The sequence below is a fragment of the Ailuropoda melanoleuca genome, chromosome 10 (assembly GCF_002007445.2).
Source record: "Ailuropoda melanoleuca isolate Jingjing chromosome 10, ASM200744v2, whole genome shotgun sequence".
In the NCBI taxonomy this organism is placed as follows: Eukaryota; Metazoa; Chordata; class Mammalia; order Carnivora; family Ursidae; genus Ailuropoda; species Ailuropoda melanoleuca.
Genome location: NC_048227.1, coordinates 87,230,480 through 87,250,207, shown reverse-complemented (window position 1 = coordinate 87,250,207; position 19,728 = coordinate 87,230,480). Strand labels below are relative to the sequence as shown.

At 35.6% G+C, this 19,728-nt stretch overlaps 1 protein-coding gene across 1 annotated transcript in view; it reads right to left on the bottom strand.

Annotated features, from left to right (window-relative positions):
* The window catches only part of VTA1 (vesicle trafficking 1), a 67,302-nt gene that overhangs the window by 30,897 nt on the left and 16,677 nt on the right, over window positions 1-19,728 (bottom strand). Inside the window, exons 2-4 of the mRNA XM_002912635.4 lie at window positions 15,361-15,455; window positions 12,542-12,669; window positions 11,371-11,446 (exon numbers count right to left, since the gene is read on the bottom strand). Of these exons, the coding sequence (XP_002912681.1) occupies window positions 11,371-11,446; window positions 12,542-12,669; window positions 15,361-15,455 (299 nt within the window). The remainder of the gene's footprint in view (window positions 1-11,370; window positions 11,447-12,541; window positions 12,670-15,360; window positions 15,456-19,728) is intronic.

Here is a 19,728-nt window from a genome sequence, read left to right as displayed (position 1 = left end):
TAGTCAGAAGTTATGTGTTTTTCCTAATGGAGATTTATTCGACATCTAAAAAATATATAAAATAATATATATATCTATAGTTCTGTTAAATAACTTTTTATTTTATACAGTTTTATCAATCATAGAAAAAAGTTTTACAAATAGTATGAGATACTCCCATATACTTTTCAGATTCCCCAAGTTTACAGTTTTATTGATCCATTAATATACACATATTTATGCATTATTAATATGCAAATTGCTTTTTTATATATGCATTTTTTCTGTATCATTTTGGATTAAGTTGGAAGTCACTGTGCCTCTTACCCTTTCTTTACGCATTTCCTAGGATACAGGACAATCTCATTCACGATGGTTATTAAAATCAGGAAATTTAACACTTTTACAAGAATACTCTCTGATCCACAGTTCCAACAAATTCTGTCAATTGTACCAATAATGTCCCCAGTAGTTATTTCTCACTTGGGTTAAATAATTTAAGAAGTTTGCATTATTCAGTTGTCATGTCTTTTTAGTTTTTAATCTGAAACAGCCTTTGCTAATGTTTCTTGACCTTAACATTAAAAATACAAAACAAAACAAAACAAAACAAAAACCAAAAAAACCCCCAGCCTAGTTGTAAAACATCTATTTTTTAGGATTTATCTGATGTTTCCTCATGATTAGGTTCAGGTTATGCATTTTTAGCAGGATTAGCACTGAAGTGATGTTTGTCTTTCTCACTTCACCTTATTAGAAGTCATATGGTATTGGTTGGTCCCAATACTGGTTGTGTCAGGTTTGACGACTTGGTTAAAATGGTGTCAGACAGCTTTCTCCAGTAGAAACTTACTATTTCCCCCTTTAAAATTAATAAGCAATTTGAGGGAACACATTAGAGACTAAAGTAAATATCCTGCTCTTCATCAAACTTCCCACCTATTAGTTTTAAACCCCATTAATGACTTCTACCTCCATCGTTATTTCTGTATTTATTAGAATTCTATTTTAAAGGAGATTCTCTATTTTTCTATTATTCATTCATTCATTCATTCATGTATTTCTCTGTATGTTTCAGACCCACTGATTCTTATTTTATTTGATGAGTTTTCATCTACTACTATCATTCCTTATTTTGATGCTCAAACTGTCCCTGACAATTTGACATGGGACAGTGGAAACCCTTTCCAGCTGGCTTCTGGATCCTTTTGACATGTCCTCAAGACCATATGAAGATTTTACTTTCTGGCACAAGACAAAGGTCCAATTCATCTAGTACATTTCCTGACCTAGTCCTAAATTCAGCCTTTTCTGTAAGAGTCCTGGTTCCTTTCATAGCTGAATGGTATTAAGAACCCAAAATCAGACACTGGGATGCTCTCACTGCTATTGGTGCATCACTGCTTCTAGGTCCCTTCAGTACAGAGATATAAGAACTAAATTTTATGTGCATGTATACACTCATCTACGTATGTATGCTCTATGTATATATACAAATATACATACTATACATATATACAGTTATAGCATACATACATACTACCTATACTACTAATCACTATACTACCACATGTATCTACTTTGTTCTATTTATCTAATATATTTAAAAGCATGAATAATATAGACATATCCAATTCCAATCCAACACCATAATCCAATCTAGTCTTCTCGCATCCTATTGTAACTTCTTTCCCCATAAGTGAGAAACCTAGTTCTCTCAATGTATTTACTCATTTGCTCAATCCTAGAATACAGAGTAAGCAGTTTTAGAATTGCCAACCCAGCACCATTAAGAAAAATCAAACCTACAAAAAACAGTTCAATATTTAATTTTTTGCAGTAATACTAATATACCTTGAGATGCATAAATTTTATGTGTAAGTTAGGTCGTTCTGACAAATAGATATACCTATATAAAATATATTCCTATCAAAATATAACACTTCTAGTTCCCCAGAAGGTTCCTTTCTAACCCTTTTCAGATCAATTTGTTCTTGCACCATCCCCGCCCAGATACAAATCCTAACTTTTTCACTAGAATAATGTGTAAATTGGAGTATTTTGTATGAAGGGAATCAGTTTGTATTATTTGAGACTTCTTTTGCTCAGCATAATCCCTTTAAGATTTATCCATGTTGTAGGGTGTATCAGTACTACCTTTTTAGAATTCAGTGCAGCACATTTCATTTATCAAGTCCTCTGTCAGTAGACATCTGGGATGTTTCCAGCTCTGGGCTATTATGAATAAAGTTCCTATTAGCTCTCCTGAACAAGTCTTTTTCTGGACATAAGTTTCATTTCTCTTGGATAAACGCCAAGGAGGAACTGCTGGGTAAAAGGGTAGGTGTATATTTAACTTCACAAAAATCTGCCAAATCTTTTCCCAAAGTGGTTATAACATTTATCATTTTCACCAAGCAATGTCTGAAAGCTCTTGCTTTTCCACATTCTAGCCAATATTTAGCCAGTCTTTATTAACTACTGTTTTTAAACTACTTATTCTAACGACCGAGGGAGTGTTAACATCTCAAACTATGATTATGAATTTTTCTGTATTTTTATTTCTATCAATTTTTGTTTCATATAAAAGTGTTATTATGTGTACATCTATAACTGTAATATCTTGTTGATGAACTGAACCTTTATTGCTATTAAATGCCCCATTTTACCTCTACTAACACATCTTCTTAAAGTTTACTTTGTCTAATATTAATGTGTTCACTTGGACTTTTATAGACTTAGTATTTGTGTTGAATATTTTCTAGTCTTTCTTTTTCAAAATATGTGTTTCTGTACTTAAAAGGTGTCTCTTGTAAACAGTATAAAGTTATAGCTTGGTTTTTAAATCTAGTCTGAAAGTCTCTATTTTTAGAGTGTTAGTCCATTTACATTTATAGTATGTATTGATATAACTGTATTCAAATTTGCCAGTTGTTTTATATTAGTCCCATCTGTTTTTGTTACCCTCTCTTCCCTTTTTCTGCCTTCTTTTGGTTTTACCAAATATGTACAGTTATAATAATTTTTACTTAAATAGGCATGTANATGTGGGGCTCGATCCCATAACGCCGGGATCACACCCTGAGCCGAAGGCAGACGCTTAACCACTGTGCCACCCAGGTGCCCCGGCATGTATCTTTTAAAGAAATGAAGGAAAAGAGAAAACACATAGCTTTTTAAAAAATGTATCTACCTACGTACTATGTCCAGTGTACTTCACTCCTTCCTATAAATCCAAGTTGCCATCTGGTATCATTTCCTTCAGTCTAAAAAAAACTTAGTTTCTGCTGTTTTAGTTTTTTAGAGCAGATTTGCTAGCAATGAATTAATTTGCTTGAAAATGTCTTATTTTACTCTCATATTTTGAAGGATAGCTTTGTCTATATAGAATTCTGAATTATAGGGTTTTTTTTTTGCTTTTCTTTCTTTTTTCTTTCAGTACTTTAAATATGTCAATTTCATTTTGCCACCTTTTTAAAAAATGAGAAGTCAACCATCCTTCAAAGCACTGTTACCTTGTGTATAATGTAGTGTTTGCCAAGACTGCTCTTTCAAGATTCTCTCTTTCGTCACTGAACTTCACTGGTTTGCCTATAATATTCTCAGGTGTGATTTCTTTTTATTTATTTTACTTGGGGTTCACTGAATTTGCTGGATCCAATTTAGAAAATCTACGGTCATTATTTCCTCAAATATCTTTTCTTCTACATTTTCCCTCTACTCTCTTTCTTGGGACTCCAACTGCACATGTTGGACCTCCAAATATGGTAGTAATATATAATGGCTCTCTATTTTTTTAACAGATTCATGTTAAGTAAGTACATAAAATTGAGTTTAGGATAGTTCCCATTTAAGTTTTCATGTATTTGCTGATCCCCTTTGTAAATATAGCACACTAGACCATTATCCACCTACTGGTAAAAGCAAGAACTCCTGTTTTTTTAAGCATCTGCTACTTACTAAAAGCTTTACATACATTTCTCATTTGAAGTCTAGGAGTACTTGACGAAACAGATACTACAATTTTCTTCACCTTATAGACATGGGAACAGGCTACATAATTCAATTAACTTACCAAAATCACACAGTTATGAAGTGGCGTATGGACTTCTGAGGCCAATGCCTGTAGTATTTAGTCACATTATCTTAACACTGCATGCAAACATACACCACTCATTCACAATTGATTGTTAGGTGCAAGACACTGTTCTTGGCAATCGTTACACAGAAATGAATTTAAAGTATGTGGAATTCCTACTCTAGTAAGAGAGACTATCCTCATATTTTTCTGTTATTGTAACTGCTAAGAATGAGACCTTCAGTGTACATATAGTAAGAGCATGAAAACCTAAGGTATGGTGTATGTCCTGAACACATGCTTTTGTAAGCACATGAATTTCTCCTGCTACCATGGTTTTAGGTTACCAATAAGATGTTGCTTAATTCAGAACTTTTCAGTACAAATGGATACTTTAAACAGATTACTTCCTTCCCAACCTGCTGTTCACATACATAATCACTGCAGAGATCTTGCAAAGCTGTCTTCAGAGCAGGGAAAGTCAGACTGGTATATAAACAGGATTCCCTGGGGGCTTCCAGAGAGGGCTCCAGATCAGTGCCAATCAAAATGTGGTCCCAGTCCCAGTGTGCAAACCGTTTATGAGTTTGTGACAAGACAGTACAGAAACTGAGAGTATTTAGAAAACAACAAATTAGGCTCGGGTTTTACAGGTCTTTTTTTAAGTTTCACTTTTCTAATAATTCAATAATTATTTGTATTTTACAAAACTATCAGTCTGCAACAGAATGGAAATTACAAAGAAAAAAAAAACCTGGATGTTCATCACACAGAGTTTGAGAATACTGTTCTGGGCCATAGCATCTGGGGACAAGGTACTTAATTTATTTTCCAGACTCTTGGTTTTCTTACTGTAATTCAGAGTTGTAAAAGGTGAAATAAGGTGTATCTAAATTGTCTAGGCATACTGCCAGGCAAATGGCAGGAGTGAAATGTCTAGCCTGTACTCTATCATTACTATTAACCATATGTCTTCATGATTAGTTTTTTGCTTTTCTTCCCACATTAGAACACAAGTTTTGTGAGGGCAGAAAAGCACACCGTATTCACTTGATTCCCTCCAAATTAGCAGAAACTCAACAGATAAGAAGAGTATTATCATCTTTTACCTGTGATTTTTATATTCTTCCTAAATTAGCAGTATTAAACCTAAACGAAAGACTACGAAGGAAAAAAGGCAAAATGCTGTCTGTTCCCCAACATGCTAGAAGTGAAACAAACTAAAATACAATAAAAGTCTATCAACAGTATTGGCCATGAACAGACTGCAAAGATGCTAAAGGAGGAAAACGAAGTATTTGTTTTGAACATCCCTTGTTTTAAAATACAAAATTAAAAATGTTAATATATATTCCGGTGATTCTAACCCTAAAACTGGGACACTGATCTCTATGTAACTATAGAAATGCTAGAGGTTTATACAACAACATATTTAAATACTGAGATGGAATTAAACAAGGCACAGTTAAAAGAGTTAAATAGGTATAACTAAAACAGAGATAGAAGAATTGAAAAACATAGTGGCAGATAAAATATTTTAAAAAACCAATTGTAGAGTAAAGAAAATACAGACTTTATTTTTGTGCAACTATGAATAATGATGTGAATTTAAAAGGAAAAATATCAGGAAATAACCAAGAAAAATGCTGTGAGTAAATGAGAGCTAGTACATTTTAGAAGACTTAAGAAATAAGTTCTGTGTAAACCAGTCTGAACATTATCTCCACCTGCAGATAGAAAAATGAAAAGCTGAACTGTAGCAACATCTGAAACATCAACTATCAGCCATTGTTTTTTACTCTGAGATTTTACTCAGGGTGAAAATTTACACTTAGTGCCAAAGAAGATGTAAGAGTAGAATGAGACAAAGTCCCCTCTTGCAAGGACTTGTGGTATAATTTATTCCAAAATATAATCTATAAAACTTAAAGCAATATATTATAGTATAATATTCACAGAGGTCAGACTCTAGAGGTGGAACAGTTGAGAGAATGGGCAAGAATAATGTAACTGACTCGAAGAGAAGGTAAGGCTTAGGCAAGCAGGCTAAACACACAACAGTTATTAATGGTAGAAACCGAACAGCAGTAAGGAGACTGGTCTGACGAACATGAAACAACATAAAAGAGGACTGGGAAGAAGTACGCAGGCAGGAGCCTGGACTTGCAATGCCAGAAAGTGTTAGGTCCTTCAATAAAACAGTAACAGAGGAAAATATATTGTAGAGAAGAAGAACCCCAAATAGGAAAAAAATTAGGTAAACTGCAGTTATGCAGCTTGTGAACCAGTCAGTGGCCTAGTAAAAAAAAAAAAAAAAAAAAAAGACTAGAAAGCTAACTAAAAAAAAATTAATTAGAAGATTAAAAATCTTCACATACAAATGTCATACAGGAGGCCCCAGGTGTTCAGCCTGCCCACTCCCCGTGCTGCAATGCTAGCTTTTTCCTACTAGAAATTTGTTCTGTGTGATCGTATTTTCAGTGGGTCTACTTTTTACTTTCGTTTATACAACCTCCTAAAGAGTTTTCACCCCTCCTTTTGTAGCTTCTAGCCGAAAACTATTTTTACCTCTCACCTTTTCTTTTTCTGTTTGCTTTGTCATCTTTGTCTTTTGTTCCTTTCCCATCACCTCTCCCACGTGTGGAATATATACTCCTAGAGACTGGTGGAGCTGCAGGGGGCCTCAGAGACCTGCTCATCCAGGCTTCCCATCTTACAGAAGAAAAACCAAGTCCAAAGAAGTAAAATGATTTCTTGGTTTAGAGTTCAGTGGGGCCTGCCTCTGACAATCACTATCTCTTTCCTTTTAAAATAAATTTCAGAGCTGATAGCGAACAAATGAGTATTTTAATAACTTTAGAAAACGTTAATTTAAAAACCACCATTCCCTTGTTCATCAAGACGATAAAATTAAAGAGTATTTTATTTTTTTATTTTTATTTTTTTAATATTTTATTTATTTATTCGACAGAGATAGAGACAGCCAGCGAGAGAGGGAACACAAGCAGGGGGAGTGGGGGAGGAAGAAGCAGGCCCACAGCGGAGGAGCCTGACATGGGGCTCGATCCCATAACGCCAGGATCACGCCCCGAGCGGAAGGCAGATGCCCAACCACTGCACCACCCAGGCGCCCCAAAGAGTATTTTAAAATACAAAAAAAATTTTACGAGACAATTATAATGCCTTTCCCCTCCCATTTTCTGTTGTTAAAGATTTTAGTATTTCTCAAAAGAGTGTTCTTTGAGAAGCAAGGAAAACAACTATTTTTGAGGAACGTTTTAGCTTTGTTAAGAAGCTCTGGTGTATTCTGCAGTTAAATGCAGCACTGTACTTACCTTATAAATGAACAAATAAGTTATAGAGTCCTGAACTATACCCACAGGAGGATATATTTAAAAAAAAATAATCTGCCTACCTGAAATCCTTAAACTCATTCTTTTCCCACCTTTCTGTTTCCTGTCTGTGTCTCTGCTAGTGTTTTCCAACTACAGGATGTAACTATAGTGGAAGCGGAAAGGAGGGAATGAGTTAAAACTGCTAAATGATTTGCGTGACCAGTTCATACCCACAGTTTTTTGTTTTTTGTTTTTTTTAAAGATTTTATTTATTTATTTGACAGAGATAGAGACAGCCAGCGAGAAAGGGAACACAAGCAGGGGGAGTGGGAGTGGGAGAGGAAGAAGCAGGCTCCTAGTGGAGGAGCCCGATGTGGGGCTCAATCCCGTAACACCGGGATCACGCCCTGAGCCGAAGGCAGACGCTTAACCGCTGTGCCACCCAGGCGCCCCTATACCCACAGTTTTTAAAAAGCTCATCTTTTTAATAGTTATTTTGAAGTAAGAAATGTTATAGAGTTTGTGCCTTGTTTTAGGCATATCAGGCTTAAATCACAAGAAAATAAGTACAAGCCCCAGATTTTCTTAAGACAGGACCTACGGGAAAGGGCTGATGCCCATCACCATTCTGGTCACCTATACCGAAGACAAGCTGGTAAAGTCACAGATAGAAAAAACAACATTAAAGTAAGAGAAAAAAAGAATTTGTAACTAGGCTGACAAACTGGTTGGCCTAGGGATTATGTTAGTGGCAGATGAACAGTCTCACCCATATTTTACTTTCCTTGTTGGCTGACTTTATGTATTTAGTCAACCTTAGTTCACGGGCAAAAGTCAGTTCATAAGTCATGTAAGGATAAGATCACTGTATGATACTGAATATGAGAAGCATCAGCACTGTATGTCAAGCAGTTTGTAAATTTTGATATAGACAACTTTCACTGAATGTCCAAATTTTGCACATTATAACCGACATGTGTAAATTAGTGAAAAGCACCTACATATCATTATACACTAATTGTGCATATACACATTCCTTGATTGAAATATGCGTGACTTACATGGTGACTTACATGACGAAGTCCCAAGGAATAACCTCAGCCCAATCAAATAACAACAAGAACTTCCCTTTCAGGCTGGCCTTAGAATGCCTAACTTCTTTTCTCTGTACCATTTCAGACCCTTCCAGCTAGCTGGGTCCTTTAACCAACAACACAGACGCTATTTCCTACTGTAGTCTAGTACCAGCGCAAGGCAGAAGAGCTCAGGTGGCAGGCTGGGTGGTGAGACAGGGAAAGAAAAGAGTGCCAACATTCTGGGAAAATGACCCTTTGCTCTGTTCCTACATACATCCCTTAGCGTCCTCAGTCTCTAAACAATCTCACCTGCTCCTTTTGAAGCCCTTTCCTTTGCCCTACTCACAGTCCTGCCCTAGTTGCAACATTTGAGTAACTAAGGAAGTTGTTCTTTGTTAAGGATATGTAAATATAAACCTAGACTTTTTTCTGAAATGCAGATAAACCTCACACTAATTATGTGGGCTGGTTACCTATGTATCTTTTAAATTAGAAAAAAAAAAAAAAAAAAGCAAAACCTGCGTTACTCAGTTAAGACTTCTAAACATTTTGTTTTTCCTGTATCTATTACTTTACCTATTATCTGGGGTCCTCGTGGTTGGCATCTGTAAGTTCAAAGGACCGGACCGTGGTCTTCCTTCTGAGATAGGGGAGCAGCTTCCCTAAGTAGGAGCAGGTGGGAGGAGGCAAGGAGTACCCCTCTTGGAAGTACTGCGCAAATGGATCTGCTACTCTGTCACTCTGCTGTATCATAATCTTCTCTGATATCTTGAGTATCTCTGCTTCTTTATTTCTGTATTCACGTCTTCCTCTTGCATTTTCAATGTAAGTGTTTACCAGGATGTTTACTTAACCATCTTCTCTTTTAAAACTGTCCTCTTACATGAGGGTGTGTCTAATCTAACTTGAATTGTCATCTCTGTTTTGCAGATTTCTAGTCTTATTTCCAAGAGTCTCATGCTGACTTATTTCTGGATGCCATACCTACACCTCAGATTTTACAATCTGTCTGCACATACTATTTTTCCTCAAATAAAAAACCCACCTTGTACAAAGTTCCACAACAATCATTAACTACTTCTTTTGTCAAATGACTTGTAGTTCTTCCTCAGCCTAAGCCTAGTTCATTCCACAGATTCCTATCACACAAAGCACACCAGAGTATAGTTCTTCATTCAAAAACCCACTAAATGGGGCGCCTGGGTGACTCAGTCAGTTAGAGTCTGCCTTCGGCTCAGATCATGATCCCAGAGTCCTGGGATCGAGCCCAGCATTGAGCCCTGCACTGGGATCCAGGCTCAGCGGGGAGCCCGCTTCTCCCCCTCTTTCTGCCTCTCCGCCTGCTTGTACTGTCCAATAAATAAAATCTTAAAAAAAAAAAAATTCACTAACTGAAGGTTCCAGGCCTTTTACTGTCTGTCTGATCTGTCTTATGACTTATTTTTTTAATCTGAACTCATTATTCTCCTTCACCCTACCTGGTACTTTCTAAAACCATATGAACTATCTAAAACTTCAAAGAGGACTAGTCCATCATCATGTTTAAACCACTTCTGTATCTTCAAGTAGCTAGCATAATGCCACACACCAGAAAAAGAACTCCAAATCAGTCGTAACACAAGATGGGAGTAGAGAGGGAGCTAAACAGAGTGGATCCACAGGGCCTTCAGAATACAAAAAAGGTATAACCACTGGGAAGCATTTTAGGTTTCATGCTCCAGGTCTCAGTTTTCTCTTATACTACTCTGTCTCAAGGCAACTGGAAAACATGACTTTTCGATGGGCATTGCCCCATACCCTAGAGGGTGTCTTGGAAATATCTGGGGGTGGTTTCTGGTTAGCAGAATGATTGGGAAATGCTGTGAGGGCAAGGCTGGGGATGCTTGATGTTTTGAAAAAAAGGGACAGTCCCACATAATAAAAAATTGTTCTTCATTGGGCACAACCTTGAAATGTCCTGCACATCTCTTCTGCAGTAATGCAAAAACCTAGCTTATAATCATCAAGCCCAGAGTTTAACTTTGTTTTAAACATAAAACATTTTTTGCACAGTTTTGCTGTATTGTTTTATGAAAATGCAAACATCTCATAGATAGACTATACTTTGCTTTGTTTGGAGCTTCACTATGAGCTGCTCATCATTTAGGAAAAAATCATGTCACAGAAAGCAACACTCTTCATAAATTTCAAATCACTAGTATAACATGCCTTTATCAGCTTCATTTGTAGCTCCTTTTTTCTATTTCTATTTCAGATTAATACCTCCTCTCTCAAAAAACACATTTTCCATGCTAATGGTAAAGCATGCTACAGTGAAAACAACACTGAACTCAGAGCAATAAACTGTTTGTCACTTAGCCTCAATTTGCTCGTGTATAAAATGAATATATGCACTACTTATCTTAGAGGTTATGAAAAACAAAATGCTAAAATGGATATGAAGTACCTCAAAAATATCAAGTTCTATGTATACTTTAAAATAAAAGAAATCATAATATTTGATTAAAAATGAAATAAGAAAACGAAGTCCTAAAAGCCTCTGCCTCCAATTATTTACCAAATAACATTGTAGAAATTTAATAGCATACAGGAATAGTAATATTTAAGCACTTAATAAAATCAAACCCTAAACTTGTGCTGCTCAACAAAGTAGCTGTGCATTTGCTAACTGTAAAATTCACACTAGATTTAAGGAACTTACTACAAAAAATAAAATATATTATTAAGAATTATTTCATCTTACTTTACAAATGTGGCCGGTAGAAAATTTAAAATTACATTTTTTGTTTATACTACATTTCTGACAGGCATGCTGCTTTAAGGAAGAAATGCAATTACAAAACTCACAAAGAGCAACAATACTGAGCTTAGGCTAACAAAACAATAAAAAATGTACACTCACTTCATCGGTGAGCTCTCCAAACACTGTTATGACATCTATTAAAAGACTTGCAGTATAGAAGGACTTGATCATGTTTCTAAAAGAGAAGAGAAAACTGGTTTAGCTAAATGAAAAACATTAAGCTGCAGAATTAGTCATATAACCGTAAGAAAAAAAAATTCCAGTGTTTACAAAACTACTCTGTAATTAATGTTTTAAATAAAATCAGATTTCAAGAACACAATGAAGCTCCTTCTGTAATCTATTAGGAGAAAGTAACAACATTCATATTACAAATAAATATACTACAGCAAGGTTTTATAGTATACTTTTTATTAGAAAATGCAAATTAAGAGGAGTGCCTGGGTGTCTCAGTTGATTAAGTGTCTAACTCTTTATTCTGGCTCAGGTCGTGATCTCATGGTCATGCGATGGAGCCCTGATCCACGCATGGAGTCTGCTTAAAATTCTCTCTCTCTTGGGCCCCTGGGTGGCTCAGTCCTTAAGCGTCTGCCTTCGGCTCACGTCATGATCCCAGGACCCTGGGATCGAGCCCTGCATCGGGCTCCCCGCTCAGCGGGAAGCCTGCTTCTCCCTCTCCCACTCCCCCTGCAGGTGTTCCCTCTCTCGCTGTGTCTCTGTCTGTCCAATAAATAAATAAAATCTTAAAAAAAAAAAAAAAAAGATTCTCTCTCTCCCTCTCCCTCTGTCCCCTGTCTCCCCCACCCCCACCAGCACTTGCACAGGCCCTAAGGGAAAAAAAAAAGCAATTACAGTGTTATCTAAATCTGTATCAAGCCATGTGCATTTCTTTGCATTTAAGTATTATTAAAATAATGACAAATCATTTGAATTAGCAGGCTGTAATAATTTAAAAAATCAGTATCATTGTACCAGGCTGTCACTGGCTAAAATCAACTCTTAGATTTTACCAAATGTCAAAGAATGGCTACTTGGAGTATTATTACTGAAAAAATAAATCTACCCTGGCTACTCTTCTGTCAGCCATTTTCTCTAAAAAGACAGGATTATTCTTGTAACCCAAAAATCATTCTTCTGACATTCTATAAGTAATTACAAAAAAATCTAAATCATTATTCAAGAAGTCTGAAAGTATCCAATGGAAAATTGGATAATTCCAGTTATACAGTAACTAAACTTACAATTTTAATTTTTCTTTTGCTTTACTTACTTGTGAAATCGTCCAGCACGATCTTCATTATCTGCATACAAAAACATTTTCAAAGCATAATTCTCCAAATGGGCACAACCAACTATTTCTTGAGTAATAGCTTCATTATCACCCAACTGTTTCTTAAGCTAAAATTAAATCAGATACAAAGCTTAAGATTTTGGACTCACAGAAACGTATGCTTAAATACAAATAATCCTAAGAATTATTTAAAATTTTAAAAATTATTTTACATTCATTTCAGTAAAAGATGTATCAACGAAATCTCCTAACAATTGCTCTGCCGCAGCCCAAGGGTTTTTAGAATAAAATCCAGTGGTTACAAAATTTTGAAGAAACACCGTCATGATAACCTGAAAGGATAATTCAGCTCTAAAAATCAAAATAACCAACAATAAAAAGATAACACATCCAACCATCTATGTAAAGCATCAGGTAAATATTTCAAAATAATAGCCAATATACTATTAGGTATCCTAAAAATGGAATTAGGAAAATCTCTAATCATAATTTAAAATTTTAATTTATTCCCATTTCAATTTCTTCTATCAAATATAAAAGATATGATTACAGAAATCATTGTACCCTAAAATAGTATCGCCCAGAGCATACTGTGTAAAAACACAGACCTAATTCTATAGTATGACATTACAAACTCAGAAAAGGATTACAGAAGTTTTTAAAATTTAGACAAATATATGCCTCGTTAACACAATTCACAACTGTAAATTTTTAGTCAGTACATCCTTTTCCTACACGATATTTTAAACACAACAAACTAAGTTCCTACATCTTACTCAGACTGTTTTACTGGAATGAAATGGCTTTCTGGAATATTAGATCTGAATACCACACTACTGTTTAAAAATGGCTTTTCTTAAAAATGTTATAAAGTAAAAAATTAAATTCAAAAAAGGCTTCAGGAGTCTTCACAAAATCAGCAAAATAAATATTCTCATACAACAGAATAATATAAGTTCCAGAAGAGATTTAATGTTGGAATTTAAGGATGTTTTAGCTATGCTTTCCTGAACAAAAACAGGAAAAAAAAAACCCCACATGTAACAATAGTTTACTATATCCACACTATGAAATACTTTAATTCTAGATCTACTTCCAGAAGCGGATTTAATTTTAGAAAGTCGGAATATGTCACTTCATCTCATCTTCAACATGAAATACCTGGCAGCAAAAACATAATACACTCAGTTCTCCAACTGTAATTAATCTAAACATTACAGCACAGGCAGATGGGATAGACTCACCATGGAATAGATTTATTCTACCCATTATTTAAGATAATAATAAACTCCTGCTGAGTTCCTTTACAAATGTGATTTTATACTTTGCTTATTATAAAACTATTTTGAGTTCTGTCTTATCCATAAGGTATTTCAGTTATTACTGCTATATTGTGAAATTAATAAAGAAATATATTCTATACAAAGTCTGTTAGCAATATGATTTTATAAATGTACTACTATGTGTGAGACACATTCCTCCTCTCATCCTCTAACCTCACCTTCCCAAAAAAAAGAGTACTCAAATTTTTCCTGTTCCTATAGAAGCCATGTCAGAAGCGGAAGGAGAGGCTTCAAGGGCAGCTGGACTGCCATCAGTGGTGCCACTAGGTCCAGCGCGTGGTTAATAGAAGCAATGACAGAACTCTGGGTCAGACATCCATACCAAGTTAGAACCCTACTGCCCATGGCTGTTTAATGTAGCTAGGTTTTAATCTGAATAACTTTCAATATTTATAAAAGCTCTGGGCTATTATAAATGTTTTGATTTTTAATATATCTAAAATTTCATCTCTCTACATATATTAATGCAACTAGTCAAATATTTAGGTTTCTAATTCTCTTGAGCAGGTCACATAACTAATAAAGTAAATAAAAAGCTGTAGCTATCAGGGGTGCCTGGGTGGCTCAGTCATTAACCGTCTGCCTTTGGCTTGGGTCATGATCCCAGGGTCCTGGGATTGAGCCCCGCATCGGGCTCCCTGCTTCTGTTCCCTCTCTTGCTGTCTGTCAAATTAATAAAATCTTAAAAAAAAAAAAAAAGCTGTAGCTATCAATATAACAGACTCTGAAGAGATAAATTAATGAGTAGACCCTGACACTGTTAAAAGAAAAACCAGGACAGCTGGGCAGGAGAGGCACTGGGTGGAGTCCTGACTATTAAGTTGTATTACTATGGCTACCCCTGCCTTCCTGCACCGACACCCAATCTAACCCATTCAATTTTCCCTGGATTGGTGCCTCTATATAACCTGTGAAATTATACCATGGTTCAAGAAGGTGACTCATACATTAGTCACCTACCACATTTCTGCTAGCAGGGAAGAATGCCTGGACCATAAAATTATCTTGTCCTGGTACCAAGAGTGAGACAAAGAGACTTTAGGCAACTGATACCATTTCCTTCATTGTCCCTTTCACTAAATAAATAGCCCATTTCATTATTGTAAGAGCTATTTAAGAACTCCCAAATCAATCATCCATGTTATTGTATGAAGTAGATTAGAAAGGGTTTGTCACTTATGAAAGAACTCAAAGGTCATCTATAATAACATCTACAATAACAAGATATAACGGTATATGCAGAGACACTGAAATCTACTTTAACTTATGCTTACAACTACCTTAGCAGTAAGATGTAAATAAAAAAAAAATGTGTCTAGTTTTTCCTCACTTGTAATGACATTGCTTGATGGCTGCCAAGAGGAAGAACTAAAATGGCAAAATACACATCCACAAATATAATAAAATGCCACTTAAAACATCAATCAGGAAATAAATGATCAGTGTTTAACTTACAGCTTCTAACTGATCCATTAGCTTTGATAAAAATTTACGACAGTCAGGAGTTTTACTATCAATCTTCATTCCAGTTTGCATTGCATATAAACGACCTACAAAGAAAAGAAAAATGAGATGACTTGAACAATTTCCATTACTGAATGTTTAAAATACATGTTCTGTCTAATAAATAATTTAAAATCTAAGTGAACTTAGAAATAAAACTCTGATTTACTATGGATCTTATTTACAAAAATAAAGAACACACAAATATTATCCAAAGAATGTAACAGATTCATGATGATAACAGTTTTTTTGTTTTTGTTTTTGTTTAAACTGTCCTCCAAAACAGATTACCAATTTGCAGTTATATCTCCAACATACTGCAAGCACCATTTCCCCAAAACCAACAAAAAAAACCAAAAACCAAAACTGGTATTATTGAACTTACTCAGTCTCAAGATTTTATGTGATATTTCCTTTTCACTACTAAAAAAGTACTGCATATTTACTGGATAGCTCTATATCCACCTTTATGAATTAGGAGTAGCTATCAAAATAAACGAAAAAATCTGCCAAATTTTCCATTGGGTTGTCTGCTTTTCAACAAATTGCCTTGTGGGGTTCTTCATATAGTATAAAGGAGGGATATGTTTTTCCCCTCAAACAGCATCTTGTGAACACTATCCCCCTTCCCTGCTTTCCTTTTCTTTCAACAGGTATTCATCATCTACTTATTTATCCACCGGCTCCAACTTGAATTTAAACTCTGTGACGATGACTATTTTAGTCTATTTGGTTTGCTGATGTACCCTTGGCATCCAAGATAGTGCTTGGCCTTCAATAAACATTTTCTGAATAGATAAATACATGGATGAAAGAATAGCTCATTCTGCCCCACTGTTTTAAATGCTACTTTTATCATTCATTATCATATATTAAGCTTCCATGGGATAAAAGGGCCCAATTCTGTATACTGTCTATTCTGCTTCATTAGTCTACTAGCCTATCACCGCTTTATTTACTACAGCTTTACAACATAGCTTGGTATCTGTTAGTTACTCTCAAGATTTCCAATTATGCCTACTCAATGATACCTTCTTTAAAAATGTATTAAGATACACGATACACATTTATTGTGGTTTTAATTTTAAAAGCTTTATCTGAAGAAACTACTTTTTACTACTTAGGCTTTTAGGACTATCTCATATTACAGAGTTTGATGTTTAACTTAATAATGGATTTATTTTCACATATCAAATTTCAGGGTTTGACCCATCTAGTTATTAATGAGAGGAAAAAAATGGAGTTCCAAAAGTACTGTACAGATTTACATCGCCACGCAGTATGAAAAGCACGCTGCTTTTGTTTTCTCTGCACACCAGCAAGCACTGGGTATCACTTTGACCCAAAACCAAATTCTAATCTAAAAAACAAAAAAACCCGCTCATTTTAAATGTCTCTTGCTTTGATAACAAATGTGACCAAATTTCCTTTTCCTTTTTTTAACCAGTCATATTTTTTTTTAGCAACATGGCTAGGTCCTTTACCCATTTGTCTCTAAGGTTTTAATCATCTCTCCCCACCCCCAAACCTCTTAAAACATGGTTAAACACCTTCTCCTTTTAAACCAGTCACATCTCTTCTGAGCTATTCAAGATCTGTGCCTGTCTTTGCTCCTTTTCTTCCTATAACTGTGACTTAACTCCCCAACATTTCCTCTTTGTGAGCTGTTCAGGTTTCTTCTCCCAATGTTTTTGTTGCATTTCTTCTTCTACGGTACATCACATGAGCTCTTTGGAAAATAAACATATTGGCTGCAAATATCATGCCATCTTTCACTTTTTTTTTTTAAATATTTTATTTATTTATTTGACAGAGAGAGAGACAGCCAGCGAGAGAGGGAACACAAGCAGGGGGAGTGGGAGATGAAAAAGCAGGCTCCCAGCGGAGCAGGGAACCTGATGAGGGGCTAGGTCTCAGGACCCTGGAATCACGCCCTGGGCTAAAGGCAGATGCTTAACGACTGAGCCACCCAGGCGCCCCCATCTTTCAATTTCTGAATGCTGTTTTAAAACACAGAGACTTGAAATAATTATGTGCTCAAAGCTATTATTTCCCTGTAAATTCTAAGCTTGGAAAAGTTCTTTTATCTCTAAGGGGCTAGATACTCGGTTATATGATTTTTCTTGTTTTTCCTATGGTTTTAATTTTTCAAATTTAACTCTTTAACTTGCATTTCCTCTCCTCCACAAGTTACCAGCACCTATCTCAAATACATTTAATAAATGATCCTTCCTTTCTCTAATGATTTTGTGGTTCCCTCTTTAATATATTTTTACTTTTTAAAAAATCATTTTTAAAAGACTTTATTTATTTGAGAGAAAAAGAGAAAGTGTGCGCACAAGCTGGGGAAGGAGCTGGGGGGGGCATGCGGACTTAAGCACTGAGCACAGAACCCAACCTGGGGCTCGATCCCACAACCCTGAGATCATTACCTGAGCTGAAATCAAGAGTCCAATGCTCAACCGTCTGAGCCACCCAGTACCCCTGCATATTTTATTTTTTATGTTTCCTGGCTAATTGATTTGTTGAGATCGCAGATCAAATGCCATCTCTAGCACATAACAGTATCTCTAACTGATAATATGCTTTTTCTTCCCCCAAATTTAATCTTGCTATGTCTTACTGTATTACCAAATTTTACCAAGAATTTTATATGTTCTTGCACTTATTTTTAAGAGGAAGGCTTCTGCTTAAGAGTAGGCATCAATTCCATGCCAGGTTGCTCATATTTCCCCAAATAGAGTCCCTACCCTATGCTACATTGAAACTGCGGCCTTTGGGACCTCCATGATCCCAGGGATTGGCAAGATAACTGGCTAGGGTGTGGAAAAGAAAATCTTAGCATTTCTACTGATAATTTTTAATCATTCTTTAAAAGTTTCTATGTTTCTGTATCTTTAATAATACATGTAGTATTTTTACAATATAGTATTTGTATATCAATATGTAAATATAATATATAACTTGCATAATATGTTAGAGATTAATTTCTTTAACTCATATGGATAGGTGATCATAAGGTTAAGAATCACTACTCATTACATCCTTACTCCCCTGAACTATAAACTGTATTTTCTTACCCCAACCTAGCCCATATGTCTTCCACAGGGCCCCCCATTCTTTTACCATAATCCCTGGAATTACTGCTTTATAATCAGCAAAATCCCCTGTTTCTCCTCAGGTTCCTTCTCCCTCTTTGTCTTAACTAAGCCCTAGATGTCACTTGGAAGAAATTCTCTTACATTCTTCCTATGTCAGGATTGGAAAGTATGATTGGTTTTTTTCTTTGCATCCCACTGCTACTTACAGTATTCTCTCAATGTCTTCTAAACACAATGGTCTAAAGCTCAAGTCCCTCTTTTCCACCTGATCTTGTTAATGCTTATAATTGACCAAGGACCTCAAGGTCCTTCCTTGTCCTTCCATAATCTTGAAAATCTGGCTGTTCACATGGATAATTAATACTTGTGGCAGAGACTACTAACTGCCTGCCCACATTCTTTTTTCCTACCTTTTTTGCTAATGAGACCCCTACATTATTAAGGGAGGGTGTTGTAATGTACCTAGCCAAAATAGTATATTTCCCAGCATTCTTCAAAGCCAGATATGGCCATTCAACTAAGACTGGTACCAAGTTATCAGAAGTTGCTGGGAGAGAATTCTGGAAGTAATCTTAAAGGAGAAATAACAGCAGGGGAAAGATCCTACTGATACTTTCCCCCTTCTCCTTCCTGCTGCCTAAAATAGAAATGGTATGACTGAAACACTAGTAGACATCTTAGACCACAAGGCAACCTTGGAAATGGTAATCATGTGTGTTGGCTTGAAAATTTGAAATTGGTCTATAACTTCTAATAGTTTGGGAGTAGGTTCTTTTGGGTTTTCCATATAGAGTATCATGTCATCTGCGAAGAGAGACATTTTGACTTCTTCTCTGCCGATTTGGGTAATGTGGCGGGATACAAAATCAATGCTCAGAAGTCAGCTGCATTTCTATACACGAATAACGAGACTGAAGAAAGAGAAATTAGAGAATCCACCCCATTTACAATAGTACCAAAAACCATACGTTTTCTTGGAATTAACTTAACCAGAGACATAAAGGACCTATATTCTAGAAACTATAAATCACTCATGAAAGACATTGAGGAAGACATAAAAAGATGGAAAAATATTCCATGCTCATGGGATCGGAAGAATTAACATAGTTAAAATGTCCATGCTACCCAGAGCAATCTACACTTTCAATGCTATCCCGATCAAAATACCGAGGACATTTTTCAAAGAACTGGAACAAATAGTCCTTAAATTTGTATGGAA